The sequence below is a fragment of the Nomascus leucogenys genome, chromosome 10 (assembly GCF_006542625.1).
Source record: "Nomascus leucogenys isolate Asia chromosome 10, Asia_NLE_v1, whole genome shotgun sequence".
Classification (NCBI taxonomy): Eukaryota; Metazoa; Chordata; class Mammalia; order Primates; family Hylobatidae; genus Nomascus; species Nomascus leucogenys.
In genome coordinates, this window is record NC_044390.1 from 1,896,209 (window position 1) to 1,918,089 (window position 21,881).

A 21,881-nucleotide genomic window follows, 5' to 3' on the forward strand; every position below is an offset into this window, starting at 1 on the left:
ATATACATATGGAAAGGGGCACAAACCACAAATATGTAGCTCAGTTTTCAGAAAGTGAATACACTGTGTCCACATCATTCCTAGCTTTCCAGAAGCCCTCATGCCTGCTTCCAGTCATTACCACCCTTCCCTCCAACAGCAGCCACTATTCTGACTTCTAACACTTCAGGTTTATTTTGCCTGTTTTTGACCTTTATATAAATGGAATCATATAATATGGACCTTTTTTTGAGCCTGGTTTCTTTCATTCAACAGCAACTTACATTCATATTTTCTGTTTAGCGTTCCAGTATACAAATATATCATCCTACTGTGGCTCTATCTCCTTGCCAACACTTAGTATTGTCTGACTTTTTCATTTTGGACATTTTGGAGGGTGCGTAGTGTTATCCTATTGGGGTTTTAATTCCTATATCTCTGATAACTAATGAAGTTTAGCCTTGTTTTATGTTGATTGGCTATTTATAGCTGTCATCTTTTGTGTAATACTTGTTCAGATCACCTCCACTCCACTGTCCAATCATAACTATGCAGGCTAGTTGTAAGTCTGTACGTAATTTCTGCAGGTCCTGAGGTTTCTGTAATCCTTTCAGCTGATACAACCCTGCCTACCATCTTCCACTGCATTGTGTACTGGAGCAGCCTGCCTTTAAGAGTAGCTCTGTCCTGTAAAGGGCCAAGGTGTAGAGATGCCGGATGTGACAGGGGTTTCAGATATCTTGAGGAATCCCTACATCTTTTGTGTGCGTGGTCAAGAGAAGAAACTAGAAACAGAGACACTGAAAGTTTCCCATCAAAAGTTTGGGGATTTTCAATACCTGTCAGTGAATGGGCCTCATCAAGCTGTGAGCCAAATCCAGGAGCTCTGTTCGCAATGGCTGCAGCCGGAGATCCCCACCAAGGAGCAGATGATAGATCAACTAGTGCTGAAACAGTTTCTGAGCACCCTGCCAGAGGAGATTCAGACATGGGTGAGGTCAAAACAGCCCAAGAACAGCAAAGAGGCAGGAACCATGGTGGCAAACTTTATTCAGGCATGTGAGAAGGAAGGTGAGAAGGAGGAAGCAACTAGCTGCTTCTGTTTATTGAATATCTGCTGTATGCCTGGCATGTAATAGGAGCTGAATAGAAATTTGTTGAGTGAATGAATGAAAGAATGCATTTTATACATTCAGCCTGATCTGCATAATCTCATGTGAGATGAAAGAAATTTGGGGTTTGGGTTATTTTAAAATTTTTATTTTAAGTTCAGGGGTGCATTTGCAAGTTTATTACATGGGCGTATTGGATGCTGCTGAAGTTTGGGCTTCTAATGATTCTGTCACCCAAGTGGTGAACATAGTACTGGATAGGCAGTTTTTCAACCTTTGCCCTCCTTCCTCATTACCCCCTTTTGGAATTCTCCATGTTTGTTGTTCCCATCTTAGTGTCCATGTATACGCAATGTTTAGCTCCCACCTAAAAGTGGAAACATGTAGTATTTGGTTTTCTTTTTTTTTTTTTTTTTGAGACGGAGTCTTGCTCTGTCACCCAGGGTAGAGTGCAGTGGCATGATCTCGGCTCACTGCAACCTCCACCTCCTGGGTTCAAACAATTCTCCTGCCTCAGCCTCCCAGGTAGCTGGAATTACAGGGGCCCGCCACCACGTCTGGCTAATTTTTGTATTTTTAGTAAAGACAGGGTTTCACCATGTTGGTAGGGCTGGTCTCAACTCCTGTCCTTGTGATCCACCCACCTTGGCCTCCCAAAATGCTGGAATTATAGGCAAGAGCCACCGCAGATTCTGTGTTAATTTGCTTAGGATAATGGCTTCAGCTGCACCCATGTTGCTGCAGAGGACATGATTTCATTCCTTTTTATGCCTATGTGGGTTTGGCTTTTGCTTTTAAGATTTACTATTTCTCTGAGTGTACCAGCTTTGTTCACCTTGCCTCACATTTCTTATCCATTGTAAACCTTAGTTTCAACACAAAACAAGACACACACACCACAAAAAAAAAAATCTCCTGGGATTGCTTGTGGCATTAATATATTAAGTGTAAATTTGGGAAAATTGGTCTTTACATTATTTAGTCTTTCTATTCAAGAACAAGAATGATTAGCTAAATTTTAGATGCAAGGGGGTATAAAATGTGGGAGATACAAAGACTGGAAGTGGAACTTCTGCCAAAATTTGACTGGTATCTTAGAAACTTACGTTATTAGATTAGAGCTAAGGAGGCATTTCAAGAATGAGAGAAGAAAGCCACTGGGTCCTTATAGTCCTTTGAAACAAATAATACTAACTAAAAGCAAAGAATTGTTTGGGGCATATATATAGCAACAGAACAATGAATACTAACACCAGACCTCAGGGCATAGTTATCTCTAGAGGGAAGGCTGGAGTATGGACAGGAAAGAAGCACACAGGCGGATATAAGTTATTGGGAATGTTCTAGTTTTGGGCTGGATAGTACATTCACAGGCCTTAATTATACTTAAAAATATAAAGAAATGGATTTAAAATAACCATGAGGGCCATGCATGGCTCAATAAAGATAGCATATCATGAACTAAGGATTATGATTAATCCCATTCTGTGCTCCCACATAAAAGAACTTTTAAAATGCTAATAGTGAACACTTGAGCACTTATAATGTTTTAATGTATTATCATAGGTGTTCTTTCATGTTAGTTCATTTTCTTCTATTAATAGTTCTGTGAAATAGGTACAAGACCAGGAGACAGGCATAAAGAGGCTGAGTAACTTGACCATGGTTCCACAACTTATATTAATAATTGGCAGTCAGGATTCAGACTTAGGCTGCTGGCTCTAGCATCTGTACTCTTAATCACAGTGTTACATGAGTGCCTCATATGGATATAGTGGATGTTGTCCCAGAGGCTAAAAACTTGGCCAGAGGCACTGAGTTACTGATGAAGCTAGAGTTCAGTGAGAAGGAAAGAGAGTTCCCTAGGGTACCGGAAAGAAACAACAGATTAATGAAAGGTTTACCCAGAAAAGAGAATATATAGGCAAGGAAGGCCATCAAGGTTAAGGCTCCTGGAGGGAAAGTGGTGGTTGTCTTTTAGATCAATGAGTGAAAAATATGTAGGAAAGGCTTAATCATAAGAGCTGCCATTTACCAAAAAAATACCTACTGTGTGCCGTACATATGTAATGTTTAATTCTCACAAGAGCCCTTAGAGGTATAGTATACTCCCCTTATCTGAGGGGCATACATTCTAACACACATGAAAGTGTGGATAGTATCAAACCCTATATATACTATGCCTTTTCCTCTACATACGTACCTGTGATGAAGTGTATTAATTAGGCACAGTACGATATTAACAACAACTAGTTATAAAATGGAACAATTATAACAGTAGGTTAGCATCACTGCTCTTGTGCTTTGGGGGCGTTATTAAGTAAAATAAGGGCTACATGAACACAAGCACTGAGATACCATGACAGTTGATCTGATGACCAAGACAGCTAATAAGTGACTAAGGGGTAGATAGTGTATACAGAGTGGATACACTGGACAGAGGGATGATTCATGTCCCAAGTGGGACAGAGCAGGAAAGCGTGAGATTTCATCACCAGAATGGCACACAATTTATAACATATGAATTATTTATTTCTGGAATTTTCCATTTAATATTTTTGACCCCAATTGACCATGGGTAACTGAAACTGCAGAAAGCAAAACTCAGATAAGTGGGGACTACTGTACAGGTATTGTCATTATTTCTGCTTTACAGTTGAGGAACAGAGGTTCTGTGGTGATCTTGATTGGATGGTGAGGCCCAAAATGACTGATATAGAGGGAACTTTCACTTTATTTGGAAGGCAGTGGGAGCCATTGAAGGATTTAGAGCTGGGAAATAACCAGAGCTCTCTTTTGGAACTTGTTATATTGAGTTGAGAAATGATTTCTGTCTTTCTCACCATAGGAACTCTAGAGCTGCTGTTACTTCCCATGGCAGGACAGGGTGGCATGAGGGTGGCTGGCCACTGTGTCTGTCAGTGCTGCCAGACAGGACTCAATTCCATGGTTATTCCTCTCTCCCTTCTAGGTTTCCTTGCTCAGGACTCTGTCCCTGCAGAAAAGAGGAACACAGAGATGTTAGACAATCTGCCATCTGCTGGGTCCCAGGTGAGTCAGGCTTTCCTTTGACATGGTTATTAAATATGGGGATCTTATCTTCCTAATTTGTGGACTTCCTTATTTAATTAAACACATCCTCATTTCCATTAAGTTTTTATATAAATATCACTTTACTGAGCCTTTTTTCTGACTAATCTAACATTTGCTTATGATTCTTTTTTTTCTTTTTTCTCCAAGAAAAATCCTTCTGACTCTTTTATCCTCCTTCTGTGCTTTACTTTTCTGTCTTGTACTTATCACCATCCCACATACTATATATTTATTATTTTTCCTCTTTTCCTGTCTTTTGAATTAATTGTTTACTTTTTTTTTAGTATTCTGTTTTATTCAGAAAAACCCTTATATGGTTTGCATTATTATTGTACCCCTTTTTATATGTGAGGGAGTGGAGGCAGAAAGACTAAATAATATGCTGAAAGTCACACAGCTGTTAAATAATACGATTGAGATATGAACCCAGGCAGTGTGGCTTTAGAGTCCACATTCATAACCACTTAGTTATTGCTGCCTAATGTAGTGTAGTTACTCCAACTTAGGCTGGCCAGATTTAGCAAGTAAATATACACAACACCCAAATTAAATTTGAATTTTAGATAAACTATGAATAAATTTTTAGCATAAGTATAAATAAATTTTTAGCATTAGTATGAAGTTTGAATTTCAGATAGACAATTTTTTGCATAAGTATGCAATGTTTAATATTTAAGACATACTTACGTAAAAAACTGTTGTTTATCTAAACTCCTCCAAGCCAAAGGAGCATGTTCTAACCCAATGCAAGGAAGCTAAGAACCTTGAAAAAAGGTTAGAGGAATTGCTAACTAGAATAACCAGTTTAGAGACAAACATAAATGACCTGATGGAGCTGAAAAAACACAGCACGAGAACTTGATGAAGCATACATAAGTATCAATAGCGAATCGATCAAGCAGAAAAAGGATATCAGAGACTGGAGATCAACTTAATGAAATAAAGCATGAAAACAAGATTAGAGAGAAAAGAATGAAAAGAAACGAACAAAGCCTCCAAGAAATATGGGACTATGTGAAAAGACCAAACCTATGTTTGATTGGTATACCTGAAAGTGATGGGGAGAATAAACCAAGTTGGAAAACACTCTTCAGGATATTACCCAGGAAAACTTCCCCAACCTAGCAAGACAGGCCAACATGCAAATTCAGGAAATACAGAGAACACCACAAAGATACTCCTCGAGAAGAGCAACTCCAAGACACATATAATCATCAGATTCACAAGGTTGAAATGAAGGAAAAATGTTAAGGGCAGCCAGAGAGAAAGGTCAGGTTACCCACAAAGGGAAGCCCATCAGACTAACAGCAGATCTCTCTGCAGAAACCCTACAAGCCACAAGAGAGTGGAGGTCAGTATTCAACATTCTTAAGGAAAAGAATTTAGAACTCAGGATTAAGAAACTCACTCAAAACCACATGATTACATGGAAATTGAACAACCTGCTCCTGAATGACTCAGTAAATGATGAAATTAAGGCAGAAATAAATAAGTTCTTTGAAACCAATGAGAACAAAGACACAATGTACCAGAATCTCTGGGACACAGCTAAAGCAGTGTTTACAGGGAAATTTATAGCACTAAATGCCCACAGGAGAAAGCAGGAAAGATCTAAAATTGACAACCTAACATCACAATTAAAATAACTAGAGAAGCAAGAGCAAATAAATTCAAAAGCTAACAAGACAAGAAATAACTAAGATCAGAGCAGAACTAAAGGAGATAGAGACAAAAAAAAAAAAAAAAAACCCTTCAAAAAAATCAATGACTCCAGGAGCTGGTTTTTTGGAAAGATCAACAAATTAGATAGACTGCTTGCCAGACTAATAAAGAAGAAAAGAGAGAAGAATCAAATAGACACAATAAAAAATGATAAAGGGATATCACCACTGATCCCACAGAAATACAAACTACCATGAGAGAATACTATAAACACCTCTACACAAGTAAACTAGAAAATCTAGAAGAAATGGATAAATTCCTGGACACATACACCCTCCCAAGACTAAACCAGGAAGAAGTAGAATCCCTGAATAGAACAATAACAAGTTCTGAAATTGAGGCAGTAATTAATAGCCTACCAACCAAAAAAAGCCCAGGACCAGACAGATTAACAGCCGAATTCTACCAGAGGTACAAAGAGGAGCTGGTACCATTCCTTCTGAAACTATTCCAAACAATAGAAAAAGAGGCTCATTTTATGAGGCCAGCATCATCCTGATAGCAAAACCTGGCAGAGACAACAGAAAAAGAAAATTTCAGGCCAATATCCCTCCCGAGGTGGGAGGATCACCTAAGGTCAGGAGTTTGAGACCAGCCTGGCTAACATGGTGAAACCCCGTCTGTACTAAAAACACAAAAATTAGCTGGGCATGGTGGCACATGCCTGTAATCCCAGCTACTCGGGAGGCTGAGGTGGGAGACTCACTTGAACCTGCGAGGTGGAGGTTGCAGTGAGCCAAGATCACGTCGCTGCACTCCAGCCTGAGTGAGAGTGAGACTCTGTCTCAAAAAACAAAAACAAAAAAAAAGATTTCTAATAGACACATAACAAAATTTGTTCTTCACAAAACCCTATGATACAAAAAGTATGATGACCATTTATAGATCAAGATCCAGATCAGAGATGTTACCTGTCTTGTCCAGTGCAATTAAATAACAGTACAGGCCGGGTGCAGTGGCTCATACCTGTAACCCCAGCACTTTGGGAGGCCAAGGCAGGCAGATCACCTTAGGTCAGGAGTTCAAGACCAGTCTGGCCAACATGACGAAACCACATCTCTACTAAAAATACAAAAATTAGCTGGGCATGGTGACACACACCTGTAATCCCAGCTACTTGGGAGGCTGAGGCACGAGAATTGCTTGAACCCAGGAGGTGGAGGTTGCAGGGAGCTGAGATTGCACCACTGCACTCCAGCCTGGGCAACGGAGTGAGACTGTATCTCAAAAAACCAACAAGAAAAAAAAAGTACAGTACTTGAACCCAGGTCTCTGAACTGCCAGCCCAGTGCTCTTCCCACCCAACACACTATCCATGAAATTGTCAAAGATTTCAAAAAACTCAGCTCCTTAAAACTTACTGAAATTCAAATTTAACTGGGCAAGCTGAATTCTATCTGGCCATCCTGTTTCAACTAAATTTTTGGATTTGGGGATTTCAGACAATGGGGTCCATTGGGAAGCATGGATAGGCTAGAATAGTCCAGAATTTTAAAAAAAAGTAAAGATAATTATGTCCTGCCATGTATTTCCTCCAAAATAATGAATAATATTTTAATGAAATCATCAAACATAAAACTTTTTTCATGTTGTACAAGATTATACAAATGATTCTGGTAGTGTCATCATCTGTTTGTTTATTCACCAGTGTCTACCAGTGTCAGGCTCTGTTTGAGGGAAAAAAGAGTGTTCTTAGAACCATATAGAGGGTGCCAAAAAGTCACAGAGCAATTGAAACGGGCCTTTTCCTTGAAAGTCATGTCCTAGAACATGCATCTTAAGGAGGATGATATTGCCTTCAAGGGGAAGAAAATTGGTTCTTGGGGGTGAACACATACTATTCTTCTTATGCGTACAGCACAGACATACATACAGTATATACACAGATACACAGTATATTTGCAATATTGAAATGTATGGGGTACCGTGCGATTCCAGTTTTATGAAATATCCAGAATCAGCAAATCCATGGAGACATAAAGTATGTTAGTGGTTGCCTAGGGCTTGGGGTAGGACGTGGGAAGATGTTGGAGGGAAATGGAGAGTGACTGCAAGGAGGTGCAGGGTTTCTTTTGGGGTGATAAAATGTTCTGAAATTTATTGGGGTGATGGTTGCACAACTCTGTGAATATGCTTAAAAACCCATTAAATTGTATACTTTAAATAGGTGACTTCTATAATACGTAAATTAAATCTCAATAAAGCTGTTATTTAAAAAAATAGACACACAGCACCTGTGGCCCCACTTCCACCAACTGAATTAGAATCTGTGTTTAACAAGATCCCCAGGTGATTTGTGTGCACATTAAAATTGGAAGCATCCAATAACTGTGTATGTGAATCAATGCTAATTTATAATTGTTTGAAAAAGTATATCCATGTCAAGGGCTGGAAGGTACTTTGCAAAAGTGAAAATAGTGTAAATGAAGACAACCCCTTGTACCCACACAAAGGGTGTGGCTTACTGTAGGCCTTTAACAAATGGCAGCTCTTATAGGGACATGATACTCTTATGAGGTTTTCTGATTTTTTGTTTCAAAAATGTTCTCCAGTGTTCTTGTAAGTCATGTTTTAGAAACCTAAAAGACAATAATGAAATTAATATACTCTGCTTTCTTTAGAACCAGAAAAAATTCGTGGGAGTTGTGATTAGAAAAAATGATCTATAAAGATTACTGGGGTGGGGGGAGCGAGATCAGGAAAAAAGGTTGAGAAACACTGTTGTAGAATATCTGCTCCTGAGAGTAGCCCTCTGTCCCTACCTTGTCTGTGCCAGGGATTCCAAGCGAAGACGCCCCCAACGACTACCAAGGGAATATAAATAAGGAATTGGTCCGGGTGGATTATGACAAACAGGGGAGTGCCTGTCCCATATATAGGGGCAGCTGTGACTCAGCTTTTGCTGATGGTGCCATGTGAGAATGTGGACCCAGGTCCCCAGATTTTCTAATGCTTTTAATCAGAAGCCACAAAACCAGTTAATGACATTTCCTAATTTTTTTGGTGTTGGCAGCTAATACAAATTTTTAAAAAAGAATAGAAGGACCACGTGAGCCAAATAAACCCATCTGAAGGAGCTGGGCAGCCAGTATATGATCCCTAATTTAATCCAATGTTTGTTGATTTGCATAAAAAGTTTTAGAAAGTTTTACTTAAAACACAAAAGATGTATATTAATAAAATGGGTATCATAGTCTTACGTAATCTTCTGATATCTGCCTTTTTATTTTTACAGTATCACAGGATTTTATGTGTTTTATTATAAGATTTTAGAGTGTAAATGACTTTAGAGATAATGTAATGGATCTCTTTATTTTAAAGATGAGACAATGAGAATCAAAGATTAATTAACGCATACCTCACAACTAGCTAATAGCAGAACTCAAAACTCCTTATTCCAGTATAGGTTTGTTCCCATGATTTTCTCTAATAGTTACAGAGGATGAGATGGAAAAAAGAAAGGAGAGTCAATGGACAGTTTACAGTAGGAAAACATTTGGGAACAGTAAGAGAGCAGTCTTAAAAATGCTCTGACTACCATATGACCACCATCATTTAAATATGACACTGTGACTGAGAAATCATAACCTACCATACAGTGATTCTTACTTGAAATAGATACCTTTTCTACAACTAAATTCAATTCTCTTATACTGAATCAGGTAACATTTCTCTTTTAACAATCTTTTTTTAATATAATAATATTGATTATCCATTATATTCAAGGTATTGTAGCATATTAACTGTATTAAGTAAAATAAAGCACAAGAAAAAATGGTTATGAAAAACTGAGATTGCTCCCTATGCTAAATATTTTGAGTCACAGACTCCTTTGAGAAACTTGGAATTTTTATCTTCCAGAAAGGTGTACATGCACCACAAAGCTCAGCCTTAAGAATCCATGATTGCCAGGTTAAGACCTAAGCCTAACAATGTACCTTTGGTTTTGAATCATTTTTTTCATTGCCAAAGTATAACTGGACACAAACAGAAAAATCATTAACTGCTATAACATTTTGAGCAAAATGGCTAGTAAGTTTTAATTTTCAATTTTTGTCGTTAACTGTTTATAAAGACTTATTGGATTAGCATATTTGAGTGGGGAGATCCTATGCATTTTCTCATACGTGTTACAGTTTTCTAGTTGGTAGATATTCAGATTCACTAAGGAAGGTAAGTATCCTATTGCCTCAGGATAATGTTAGATTTGAAGAGGTCAGTCTATCTTTTTTTTTTTTCACTTTTATTTTAGAATCCGGGCACACATGTGCAGGTTTGTTACAAAGGTGTATTGCACAATGCTAAGATTTGGAGCATGAATGAATATGTCACCTCAGGTAGTAAGCACAGTACCCAATAAATGGCCTTTTCCAACCCTTACTCCCCTCCCTCCCTGCCTCCTCTTGTATTCCCTAGTGTCTGTTGTCCCATTTTAATGACCGTGTATACTCAGTGTTCAGCTCCCATTAATAAGTGAGAACACGTGGTATTTGGTTTTCTGTTTCTGCGTTAGTTCGCTTAGGATAATGGTTTCCGCTTGCATCTGTGTTGCTGCAGAGGACACGATTTTGTTCTTTTTTTGGCTGCATAGTATTCAATGGTGTATACACACCTCGTTTTCTTTATCCAGTCCACTGTAGATGGGCACTTGGGTTGATTCCATGTCTTTGCTTCTGTGAACAGGGCCGTAATGAACATATGAGTGCATGTGTCTTTTTGGTAGGACAGCTTATTTTCCTTTGGGTATATGGTATCTGCCTTTTAAATTCAACCTTAGGCTACCAAGATTGTTGTATATAACTGTAGTTAATTGATTTCTATTGCTAGAATACTATTTCATTGTATGGCTATACTATATTTATCTCTTCTACTGTTAATGAATGTTTGGGTTATTTCCAGATTTTGGATGTTCCAAACATGCTATTATAAACATGCCCATCCATGTCTTTTTTTTTTTTAATTTTTTTATTTTTATCTTTTAAAAGTACAAACAAAAAGATGTATATCAAACATATTAGGAAGGTTGCACATGGGAAGACGGGGAATAGAAATAGGGGGTGGGAATTAAAGAAAATAAATGAGAGAGGGACTTTATATGGATCAATGATAATAACTCAATCCTCTATTTGATAAAGAAGAAGGAGAAGGAAGAGGAAGAAAAAGAAAGTGGGGTAAAGGATCAGAAAGGGAGGAAAATAGAAAAAATTAGAGTATGACTCCAGGGTAGACCTGTTTTGTTGTCGCTTGGTTGGTTGGTTGGTTTGTCTGTTGTATTTTTCATATGTTTCGCCATGTTGGCCAGGCTGGTCCCGAACTCCTAGCCTCAAGTGATCAACCCGCCTCGGCCTCCCAGAGTACCGGGACTACAGGCGCAAGCCACCACGTCCAGCCCCCACATTGCTTCTGGTCTCTGTGGTACACCTCCCAGACAGGGCGGCCGGGCAGAGGCGCTCCCCACATCCCAGACGGGGCGGCTGGGCAGAGGCGCTCTCCACATCCCAGACGGGGCGGCCGGGCAGAGGCGCTCTCCACATCCCAGACGGGGCGGGCGGGCAGAGGCGCTCTCCACATCCCAGACAGGGCAGCTGGGCAGAGGTGCTCCTCACTTCCCAGACGGGGCGGCCGCGCAGAGGCGCTCCTCACTTCCCAGACGGGGCGGCCGGGCAGAGGCGCTCCTCACTTCCCAGACGGGGTGGCCGCGCAGAGGCGCTCCTCACATCCCAGACGGTGGGCGGCGGGCAGAGGCGCTCCTCACATCCCAGACGGTGGGCGGCGGGCAGAGGCGCTCCTCACATCCCAGACGGTGGGCGGCGGGCAGAGGCGCTCCTCACATCCCAGACGGTGGGCGGCGGGCAGAGGCGCTCCTCACTTCCCAGACGAGCCCATCCATGTCTTTAAGTACACATGAGCAAATATACCTAGGAATAGAATTTTGGGGTCAAATAGAGATTAGAAGGGTGGTTCTCAGAGGCTGGGAAGGATAGTTGGGGGGCTGGAGGGAGGTAGAGATGGTTAATGAGTACAAAAAAAAGTAGAAAGAATGAATAAGACCTACTATTGATAGTACAATAGGGAGTCTATAGTCAATAATAACTTAATTGTACATTTTAAAATAAAGAGTGTAATTGGATTGTTTGTAACTCAAAGGATAAATGCCTAAGGGGATGGATACCCCATTCCCCATGATGTGCTTATTCCACATTGCCTGCCTGTATCAAAGCATCTCATGTACCCTGTAAGTATATACAAGTACTGTGTACCCCCCAACATTTTTTAAAATTAGAAAAAGAATTTCTGGGTCAAAAGTGGTTTTCTAATTTACATTTCCCTTAGCATCTCCAGTGAATCCATGTTTTATATAATACTTGGTATTGTCCCACTTCTTAATTTTTACTCAGTTACTTTTTACCCAATACTTAATTGAATGAGTATAAAATGGTATTTTGTCATTTTGATTTTCATCTCCTTGTTTATTAACACAATTGAATATTTCTTCATGTTATGAGCACTTTGTTTTACAGGTGGGGCCCTGAGGCTTAACCTACCCAAACTCACAAAGAACCAGAGCCAGGACTCTGATTCCTGAGGCTGAGGTATACCGCTGAGCTTTTAAGTATTTGCATGCTTCCATTCTATCTTTATAAAGTAGCTTAAAAGGATATTTCCCCCTCAACCTAAATCTGTAGTAATTAGCAACAGGAACTGTTTCAGTAATGTTCCCACTTCTCTCAGACTCTAAGACAAAGAAAGATGCAATGCCAGGTGCCCGTGGCTCTGGATTAGAGCACGTGGAAGCTCTCTGCTGGTCTGAATGCCTGCATCATGTTCAGTCCTCTCTAATCACGTCCCTTCTCCTCTCTCTGGGATAGTTCCTGGACTTCAAACACTTAGGCACATTTCTGGTGTTTGAGGAGTTGGTGACCTTTGAGGATGTGTTTGTGGACTTCAGCCCAGAGGAACTGAGCTCCCTTAGTGCTGCTCAGAGAAACCTCTACAGGAAGGTGATGCTGGAGAATTACAGGAACCTGGTCTGCCTGGGTAAGTGTACCTTCTCCACAGGACTTGGTTTCTTCCCACTAGGGCAGTGGCTCTCAACTCCTTTGTGTCTTCTCATCAGTAATGGCGGTTCACCATGTCAGTGAGTCTCAACCCAGGTCAGAGGCAATATTTTAATATTTGAATATCAAATTCACTGTTAATTATAAAATAGCTAACATTTCTTGAGCACTACATATGTGTCAGGCACTTGTGTAAGTGTTTAACATATTTCAACTCCTTTAATCCTCACACTAGGCCTATGAGGGGGAGGTATACTTATTGTTGTTATTATTGACATTTTTAACGTTGAGGAAACTGAGTCATTGAAAGGTTAAATTACTTGTCGAAAGCTGGGATTTAACCCCAAGCAGACTCCAGAATCTGCTCTTTTAAACTCTGATGTGCTACCTGACAGGGGTTTGCTCCACTAGTTCTCAGCACAATGGAAGGATCAAAATGATGTTTATTGAATGAGCGAAGGAATTGCTAAAAATTCCAGGAGCTCCAAAGACTTCTACTGGCTTGAATTTTAAGAATCAGAGATTGCCAATCTCTCTTTACATGTGGAGGCAAAATTGTTTTATCTGTTCTCACAGGTAAAGTTGAAAGTGAAAAGTGAAAAGTTTATGTTGCCAGTGCCAAGCTCCTTTTTCAGTGGCTTTTTTGGGGGCTTGAGGTCTCCTGAAAAACAGAATCCAAAACAAACACTGTTCCACTGGCAGTAACCTGGTGAAGTGAGACCTAGTGGGAAAACACACACATCCTGCCCCAAACCTAGCACAGGGATGCATATGTTTAACTCTGGTTCTTATCGGTTACAAGGAAGTACATTTTCCAGCATATTTTACACTCTTCTCTAGCTTACCACATTTTATGACTTAAAATAGAGGGAATAGTATCAAAATAGAGGAAATAGGTTAATTTTATCTTTCCAGCTCTTATGCAGTGACCTGGAGGCATTTCTATCTTGTGAGCCCTTGGCTTCTTTAACACTGAAGGTTTTGTGTTAATAGACATCTTATATATCACCTGGGACATTGTCTTCTTAAGTGTGGAATGAGTACAGTGGGCTAAATAGAAGATGATTTTAGGCAGTACATGGACAGCATGACATAATCCTTCAATCTGTTGGTGAGAAAGAAGTTCTTCAATTTTCCTTTAAGCCTTCTGATTGTATCAAGTAGAGAATATCAGTTTGGTGTCAGCATGTCTATCTTGTTATTCTTCCATTTTAGCAAAGAGAGCAGACATCAAACCCTGAGTGTTAGATAGGCAACAGAAGCTAGCTAGCACTCAGTAACCTTAGTTTCTGTTATATTTATCATGATGTTACCTTCCATTTTTTTGTGTGTGTGTGAGTGACATTGGTTTCCATTTATAGGGTTGATATAAAGCTTCCATTGAAAATAAGCATATTGGCCAGGCGCAGTGGCTCACGCCTGTAATCCCAGCAGTTTGGGAGGCTGAGGCAGGTGGTTCATTTGAGGTCAGGAGTTTAAGACCAGCCTGGCCAACATGGTGAAACCCCATCTCTACTAAAAATACGAAAAATTAGCTGGGTGTGGTGGCGGGCGCCTGTAGTCTCAGCTACTCAGGAGGCTGAGGCAGAAGAATCACTTGAATCTGGGAGGCAGAGGCTGCAAGAAGCCGAGATCACACCACTGCACTCTAGCCTGGGTGACAGAGTGAGACTCTGTCTCAAAAAAAAAAGAAAATAAGCATATCTAAGTTAAAAAGAAAGGTGATCTAAAGAAAAACATTAAATAAATACTGAATACAACTATAAATGGCACATAGAAATGCCAAAATGCAAGGGTCATTCATTAACTTGTCAGTGAATTCAGACGTGCGAGGCCTGGTATAGGCATTGGGGTTACAAAATAGATGACATTTCCCCTACTCATGGATGTTACATTTGAGTGGAGAGAGTCAGACAGTAAACAAATAGATAATAATTTGGTATGCAAATGATAGAAGTTTGAGAAACAAGGAACTAAGGGAGGGGGAGGAGCAGCACTTCAAGACAAAGGGGCAGTTGACGTTATCACAGGAGGGAAAAGAACCATAATGTTGACTTTTTGAGCAGCTACGTCAGATTCGTGGTGCTGAAGTGTAGAGCTCAGCATACTGCCCTCATGCCCCCTTTTTAGTCTTCATAGCAGAGTTGTTCAACCTTGGCACTCTTGACATGGAGCCAGATCGTCCCGGGTTGTGGGGCTCTCTTGCAGAATGTTGAGCAGTGTCCCTGACTCCAGTCATACTAGACACTAGGAACCCCTCCCTCTGCTCCCACAGTTATGACAACCAAAGATATCTCCATACATTTTAGATGTCCCTTGGGGGTAAAATCTCTATAGGCTGGAAAACAGGCTTCATTTTACTCCTGCAAGTTTTTTCCTTCCTTATTATCCCAGAGTCTTTGGGACCCAGGGTTGGGAGTTACTGAAACCCTGAGTTCTGAGTCTTCCTCTCCAACAGGGTACCAGTTCTCTAAACCTGACATTATCTCACGCCTGGAAGAGGAGGAATCACGTGCAATGGAGACAGACAGCAGACATACAGTGATTTGTCAAGGTGAGCGGTGAGGGGGAAGCCTGGGGTGTAGGAGAGGGGACCAGTAAATGCTAGTCAGGGAGCTTTCCTCAAAGCCCCCTGGGCCAGGAGAAGTCTGGTAGGTGCTGTCGCCTCAGGGGCTCTTTCTCCTCAGTACTCCCCTTCATCTCCTTTCTGAAGCCCATCTCTTCATGCAACATGAGTTCCTCTCCTGCTTAGCTCCAGGGAGGCCAGTGTCCTTTTACCCTTGTGTTCCAGCCCTTCCATTCACTCATGCCTTTCTCCTTGCAGCTAGAAATCATAGATCTCTCCTCTTTAACTGAGACGAACAAAAAACCCTGGCCTGATACCACTTGTCTTTCTCACTGCCCTCCCACTTTCCCTCACATCAGCTCCTCAGACTTGTTGATACCCAGATGCTCCCTTCTCTTTTCTTCTTAACCCCCACCCTCTGGTTTCCATCCCCCTACTTCTGCCAACTCAGACACACGTATATGCTCTTTTCTGAAACTTCCACGAAAGGTTTCCACTAGCATCCTTATGATTCTGGAACCATAGAGTTCACCTCCTCCAAACTCTATGGCTACAGTCTAATAACGCTTACCATCTTCATGAAATCCCCTTCTTTGAATTGGGTCACCATGTGCATCAGCTGGGATCACTGTTGTCCTTCAGTTGTAGTTAACAGAAAACCCACACCCAAATTGGCTAAAGTCATAGAGGGATTATTAGCCTGTAATACTGATCAGCTGGGCTGTATTCAGGGACCCAGTGAAGTCATCGAAGTCCTAGTTTCACTTTCTCCTTCTACTCTGCCTTCCACTCTGACAATAAATCCTAGATGCATTTTTTTGTTCCTGTACAAAGAAGGAGCAAGAAAGAGCTGATGTGTCCAAGAAGCATTCTCAAGAGAGAGGAAGCATCTTTTCCAGCTCTCCTGATTTTTCATTGTTCCATGTCGGGTTATATCCCTTTCCTGAACTAGCAGCTGTGTCCAGTACAGTGCTGATTGACACAGCCCTCCTACACGTTTTTCTGTGTGAGTGGAAAAGTGGATGTCCAAACAAAATTCAAGAAGTTACCAGGAAGACTCCTCTCTGTTTCTTTCATTGTCTTCTTTTCTTTCCCTGCTCTGGCTTCTTCATTCATTCAGTCATCCCGTAGATATTTATCAGGCTTCTGTGGTGGGCCAGGTACTGTCCTAGTATCTGTGGATACAGTAATGAATAAGACAGACAAATCTCTTCCTTCATAGAGCTTGCATTCTAATTGGGGCAGTAGTTTTAAAAAATAGACAAATAATAACTGAGTGTAAAGCAGATAGAGAATTAGATATGGGAGGTTGCTTAAGATGGAATAGTCTGAGAAGGCCTCACTGTGGAAGACTTGAATGAGATGAGGGGCTGACCCATGTAGAAATCTTGAGGAAGAGTGTTACAGGCAGAGCGAACAGCAAGTGCAAGGGCCCTGAGATTGGAATGAGCTTGGGTGTTCCAAAAACGAAGAAGGGCAATATGGTCTGAGTTAAGTGGAAGATAGAAGATGAGATCACAGAGATAGTCAAGGGCCAGCCCGCTTATGAGTATGTTAAAGAATTTTATTATAAGTGAGATGCAAAGATGGTGGGAAGTTTTGAGCAGGGGAATGAAGTAGTGTTATTGATATTTTAGAACTTTGCTGTCTAATATGCTAGACAGTAGGCACATGTGGCTACTTACATTTACACTAGTAAGAATTACATAAAATTTAAAATTTAGTTCCTCAGTCACACAAGCCACATTGCAAGTATTTGATAGCAACATGTGGCTAATGGCTACTGTGCTGGACAGCAAAAATGTAGACCATTTCCATCTTCCCTGGGAGTTCTACTGGGCAGTGCTATTCTAGAAAGATCTATCTGGCTGTCCTATGGAGAACGGGCTTTAAGAGGAAAAGCCAGAGAAACCAGTTCAAGAGACCATTGAAGTCTACCAGGCTAAAGATGATGGAGGCTGAGGCTGTGGTTGTAGAGGGGTCAGGTTGGAGGTATTCCCTGAAAGAAGAACTGGCAGAACATGCTGAAATATTGGATGTACAGCAGGGTGAGGAAAACAGAAGAGCCAGTGAGGACTAGGTGTCCTCTTACTCTTCCATTCTTGAGTGTTCTCTTCAAAGACCACTTCCTAAAAGAGTTAATCCATTGTGATGGGCCCAGCTATCCCTCTTTTCCTGATGACTTCCTAAGCCATGTTCTGGCTCTGCTCTTTTACCTGTACTCTGTTCACATACTTCGAGTGTCTGCCAGGATGCAACCACTGTGTTCATCACCTCTCTTCCAAACCACAGTCTTAAACTTGACTTCCTTGGCTTCAGTATTTTTCCTACCAGAGAGTTGCCTTTATAAAGCACGGACTTTTTATCAGCCTCTTACCTCCGTCAAGATAAAATTCAAACTTTTACCAAAACACTGAAGTTCGTCCCAGTCTGGCCTGAAATTTGCATCCCAGCCTCATCTTCTACAGATCTTGCAACTAAGATCCTGTGTTTCTAGCTCCCCAGGACTGTATACTTTCACATTTCTATAGCTTAACTCAGGCTATTTCATATAAACTCGCCCCCCTTCCCCGTTTACTGACACCAAATGCTGTCCCCTCCACTAATCATTTCCTGTTCCTAAGTGGAGTCAGTTCCCCCATCTCTGCTCCTGTCGTCACTTATAGTCTGATTAGAGTCCCTTTTACAGACCTCTGACCCATCTGGTTAGATAATGCCTTGCACAAAACAGGCATTTAATAAATACTGAATTAAAGGGGATTGGTTGGCAATGTAGATTGGGGTAAAACAAGAGATTCAGAGCTAAGAAAGGAGAATCTTTAATTCTGAACAAGAGGTTGTTGACCTGTTTACTCCAGTCTTTCCTCAGTAGTCCTGAAGAACCACAGTAATAGATGTTCTAAAAAAAATGTTTCATGGCAAGATCACTTTAAGAAATGCCACATTCTGTACCTTCCCTCTTTAGGGTTCGAGGTGCATATTAAAAGTTCTGAATCCTACAGGAATGAAACCTGCTTGATTTGTGTCATACAACACTTCCCAAATTAACTTGACAATGGAACCCCCTTCATGGTAACAGCTATTTGTTTTTCAGAATATTAGCGATCTGCCAAACATGGTTTAGAAAATGCTGACAAACCCCAATCCCAGCTCTTTCTCTGATTTCTGCTCATTCTACTCTGTACATTTGTGGCATCTTTTTGACACACCATCCTCCTGGATGATATTTTTTCTCCTTCTTCCTCACTCTTCCTTGCTTACTGTCTTTTCTTTTTCTTTTTTTTTTTTGAGACAGAGTCTCACTCTGTCATCCAGGCTGCAGTGCAGTGGTGCGATCTCTGCTCACTGCAACCTCCGCCTCCCGGGTTCAAGGGATTCTCCTGCCTCAGCCTCCTGAGTAGCTGGGACTACAGGCATGCGCCACCATGCCCAGCTAATTTTCTGTATTTTTAGTAGAGACAGGGTTTCACCATGTTGGCCAGGATGATCTCAATCTCTTGACCTTGTGATCTGCCCGCCTCGGCCTCCCAAGGTTCTGGGATTACAGGCGTGAGACACTGTGCCCGGCCACTTACTGTCCTTTCTATCCTTTTTCCATTTTCTCTTTAGGTTTTCAGAAAACTCTCTCAACCTCCATAAGATCTGTTTGTTATCCTTGGTCTCTTTATTTCTATTATATTGGTATGTCTCTCTTTGAGTACAAAGAATAGAGGAATTTTTACTTTTTTTTTTTTTTAGATTAGGAAAAGAGACCTGAAACCAAAGCACTAACTCCAGGGCAAAGCCTGCCTATAGAAATACCATTATTGGGGGGCAGGATTGGATAATTTGGCAGTAGGTAACTTCTGGCATGTCTCTGCAGGAGAGTCTCATGATGATTCATTGGAACCACACCAGGGCAACCAAGAGAAACTTTTGAGTCCTATAACAATGAATGACCCCAAGACTCTCACTCCGGAAAGAAGCTATGGCAGTGATGAATTTGAGAGAAGCTCTAGTCTTAGTGAACAATCAGAGGATCCTCTAGGAAAGGATCCCCAGGAAGGCACTGCCCCTGGAATATGTACGAGTCCCCAGTCAGCATCCCAAGAGAACAAACACAACAGATGGGAATTTTGCAAACGAACCTTTAGTACTCAAGTAGCCCTTGGGAGACACGAACAGATCCATACTGGGAAGAAACCCTATGAATGTAAACAGTGTGGTGAAGCCTTCTATCTCATGCCACACCTCAACAGACATCAGAAGACCCATTCTGGTAGGAAGCCTTCTGGCTCCAATGAAGGTAGAAAGCCTTCCATCCAGTGTGCGAATCTCTGTGAACGTGTAAGAATTCATAGTCAGGAGGACTACTGTGAATGTTTGCAGTGCGGCAAAGCTTTTCTCCAGAATGTGCATCTTCTTCAACATCTCAAAGCCCATGAGGCAGCAAGAGTCCTTCCTCCTGGGTTGTCCCACAGCAAGACATACTTAATTCGTTATCAGCGGAAGCATGACTACATTGGAGAGAGAGCCTGCCAGTGTTGTGACTGTGGCAGAGTCTTCAGTCGGAATTCATATCTCATTCAGCATTACAGAACTCACACTCAAGAGAGGCCTTACCAGTGTCAGCTATGTGGGAAATGTTTCGGCCGACCCTCATACCTCACTCAACACTATCAACTCCATTCTCAAGAGAAAACTGTCTAGTGCAATCACTGTTGAGAAACCTTCAGGCACAGCACACACTTTTCTCAACATGTTTGGCTTCATCCTAGAAAGAGTGTTCTGAATGTGAGAAGGTCTTTCACTGGCCCCCACACCTTGTTAACAACTTGAAAATTCATCAAAGTGTGGTAAAAAAAAAAAAAAAGTTGCAATTTTTTGAAGAGGGGATTCCTCACGTGTCACACAGGTGAAAAGCTTACAAAGAATATTTTTGTTGCATAGGAAAGTAGCTAACAGATTTTGCCTTTTTCAGTGATACTCATCGTGAGGGAGGATTGCCCTCCTTTCTATCAGAATGGATTCGTGGATATGTATTCTATGGGCTGTAATTCAGTACTGTCATTTATTTTGTTGTTCAAATGGCTACAGCTTTGGCCATTGGGAGCTCTTTCAAGTCGGCTCCTGTGCCTTTTCCATAAGCTCCCATCCTTTTCAGGAACCACTTCCTTTCTGCATCTTCCATAATTTTTCTCCCTTCACCTCCAGGAAAACCCTGTCATGTCTTTAAGGTAGTTTCTACCTCATTCACTCTCTCATGAAATCCTGCTTCTTTCCCCATGGTCAGAAGACTCATAGCCTGATCAGTCTTTTATTTCACTTCTCCCGTTGCAGTTTTTGCTAAATCTGTATTCTGCTTGAACTGTTATTTACTTAACATATTTTTAATGGACTCATTTATGTTTTTTAAACGTCAGTACCTCTACTTAAAAAGGAAATTTTTAAATCACCTCAGACAAAGGGTTTTACTCACACCATAACCAGACTTCCCTGATCATCTCCAAGATGTCCTTTGACAGTTGGCTTGTTTCAATCTGGTCTAAATGTGGTCCACAGATTGCATTTCGTTGTTTGATCTCTTAAGTCTCTTAATCTAAAGCAATCCCCTCTCACAATTTTAAGGCCTGTGCAACCCTGAGGTTAATATAGAACTTCCCTCCTGTTCCTACCCAGTTCGTGATATGTCTAACAGTTTAGACACTCCTCTTCATGTTTACATTTTCAAATTTAGAAGAACTCATTTAAAAATTCTTATATTTCATTGTGGTAAAAACCACATAAAGCTTAGTGTCTTAACTGTTTTTAAGCATACAGTTCAGTAATGTTTAGTATATTCACATTGTAGGCTGGGCACGGTGGCTCGCGCCTATAAATTTAGAAACACTCATGTTTTAAGTTTTTTAGTGGTGATGCAAGTAATATACATTCCTTGAAGAAAACTAGAAAATGTTTGTTTTTTCTTTGAATATTTGTGTTTCCCCCTCCCAAATATACTTGCTGCTAAAAGTTTGTGCCCATTTTTTCTTATGCATAAATCTGTATAGTTTCTAAAAATTATATTTTTAGGCTGGGCATGGTGGCCCATGCCTGTAATCCTGGCACTTTGGGAGTCCGAGGCAGGCAGATCACCTGAGGTCAGGAGTTTGAGACCAGCCTGGCCAAAATGATGAAATCCTGTCTCTACTAAAAATATGAAAAAATAGCCGGGCATGGTGGCGCTCACCCATAGTCCCAGCTACTTGGGAGGCTGAAGCACAAGAATCGCTTGAACCTGGGAGGCAGAGGTTACACTGAGCTGAGATTGTGCCATTGCAGTCCAGCCTGGACAACAGAGTGAGACTCCATCTCAAAAAAAAAAAAAAGTTA

At 41.0% G+C, this 21,881-nt stretch overlaps 1 protein-coding gene across 1 annotated transcript; it reads left to right on the forward strand.

The window, feature by feature from the left end:
* Nucleotides 1–689: 689 nt before the first annotated feature.
* On the forward strand, nt 690–21,626 carry ZIM2 (zinc finger imprinted 2). Its single transcript, XM_030819971.1, has 5 exons — nt 690–1,050; nt 4,063–4,142; nt 12,776–12,944; nt 15,423–15,518; nt 19,393–21,626. Exons 1-5 carry the CDS (start codon nt 690–692, stop codon nt 20,217–20,219), a joined length of 1,533 nt encoding a protein of 510 aa, XP_030675831.1. The 3' UTR covers nt 20,220–21,626.
* Nucleotides 21,627–21,881: the final 255 nt, after the last annotated feature.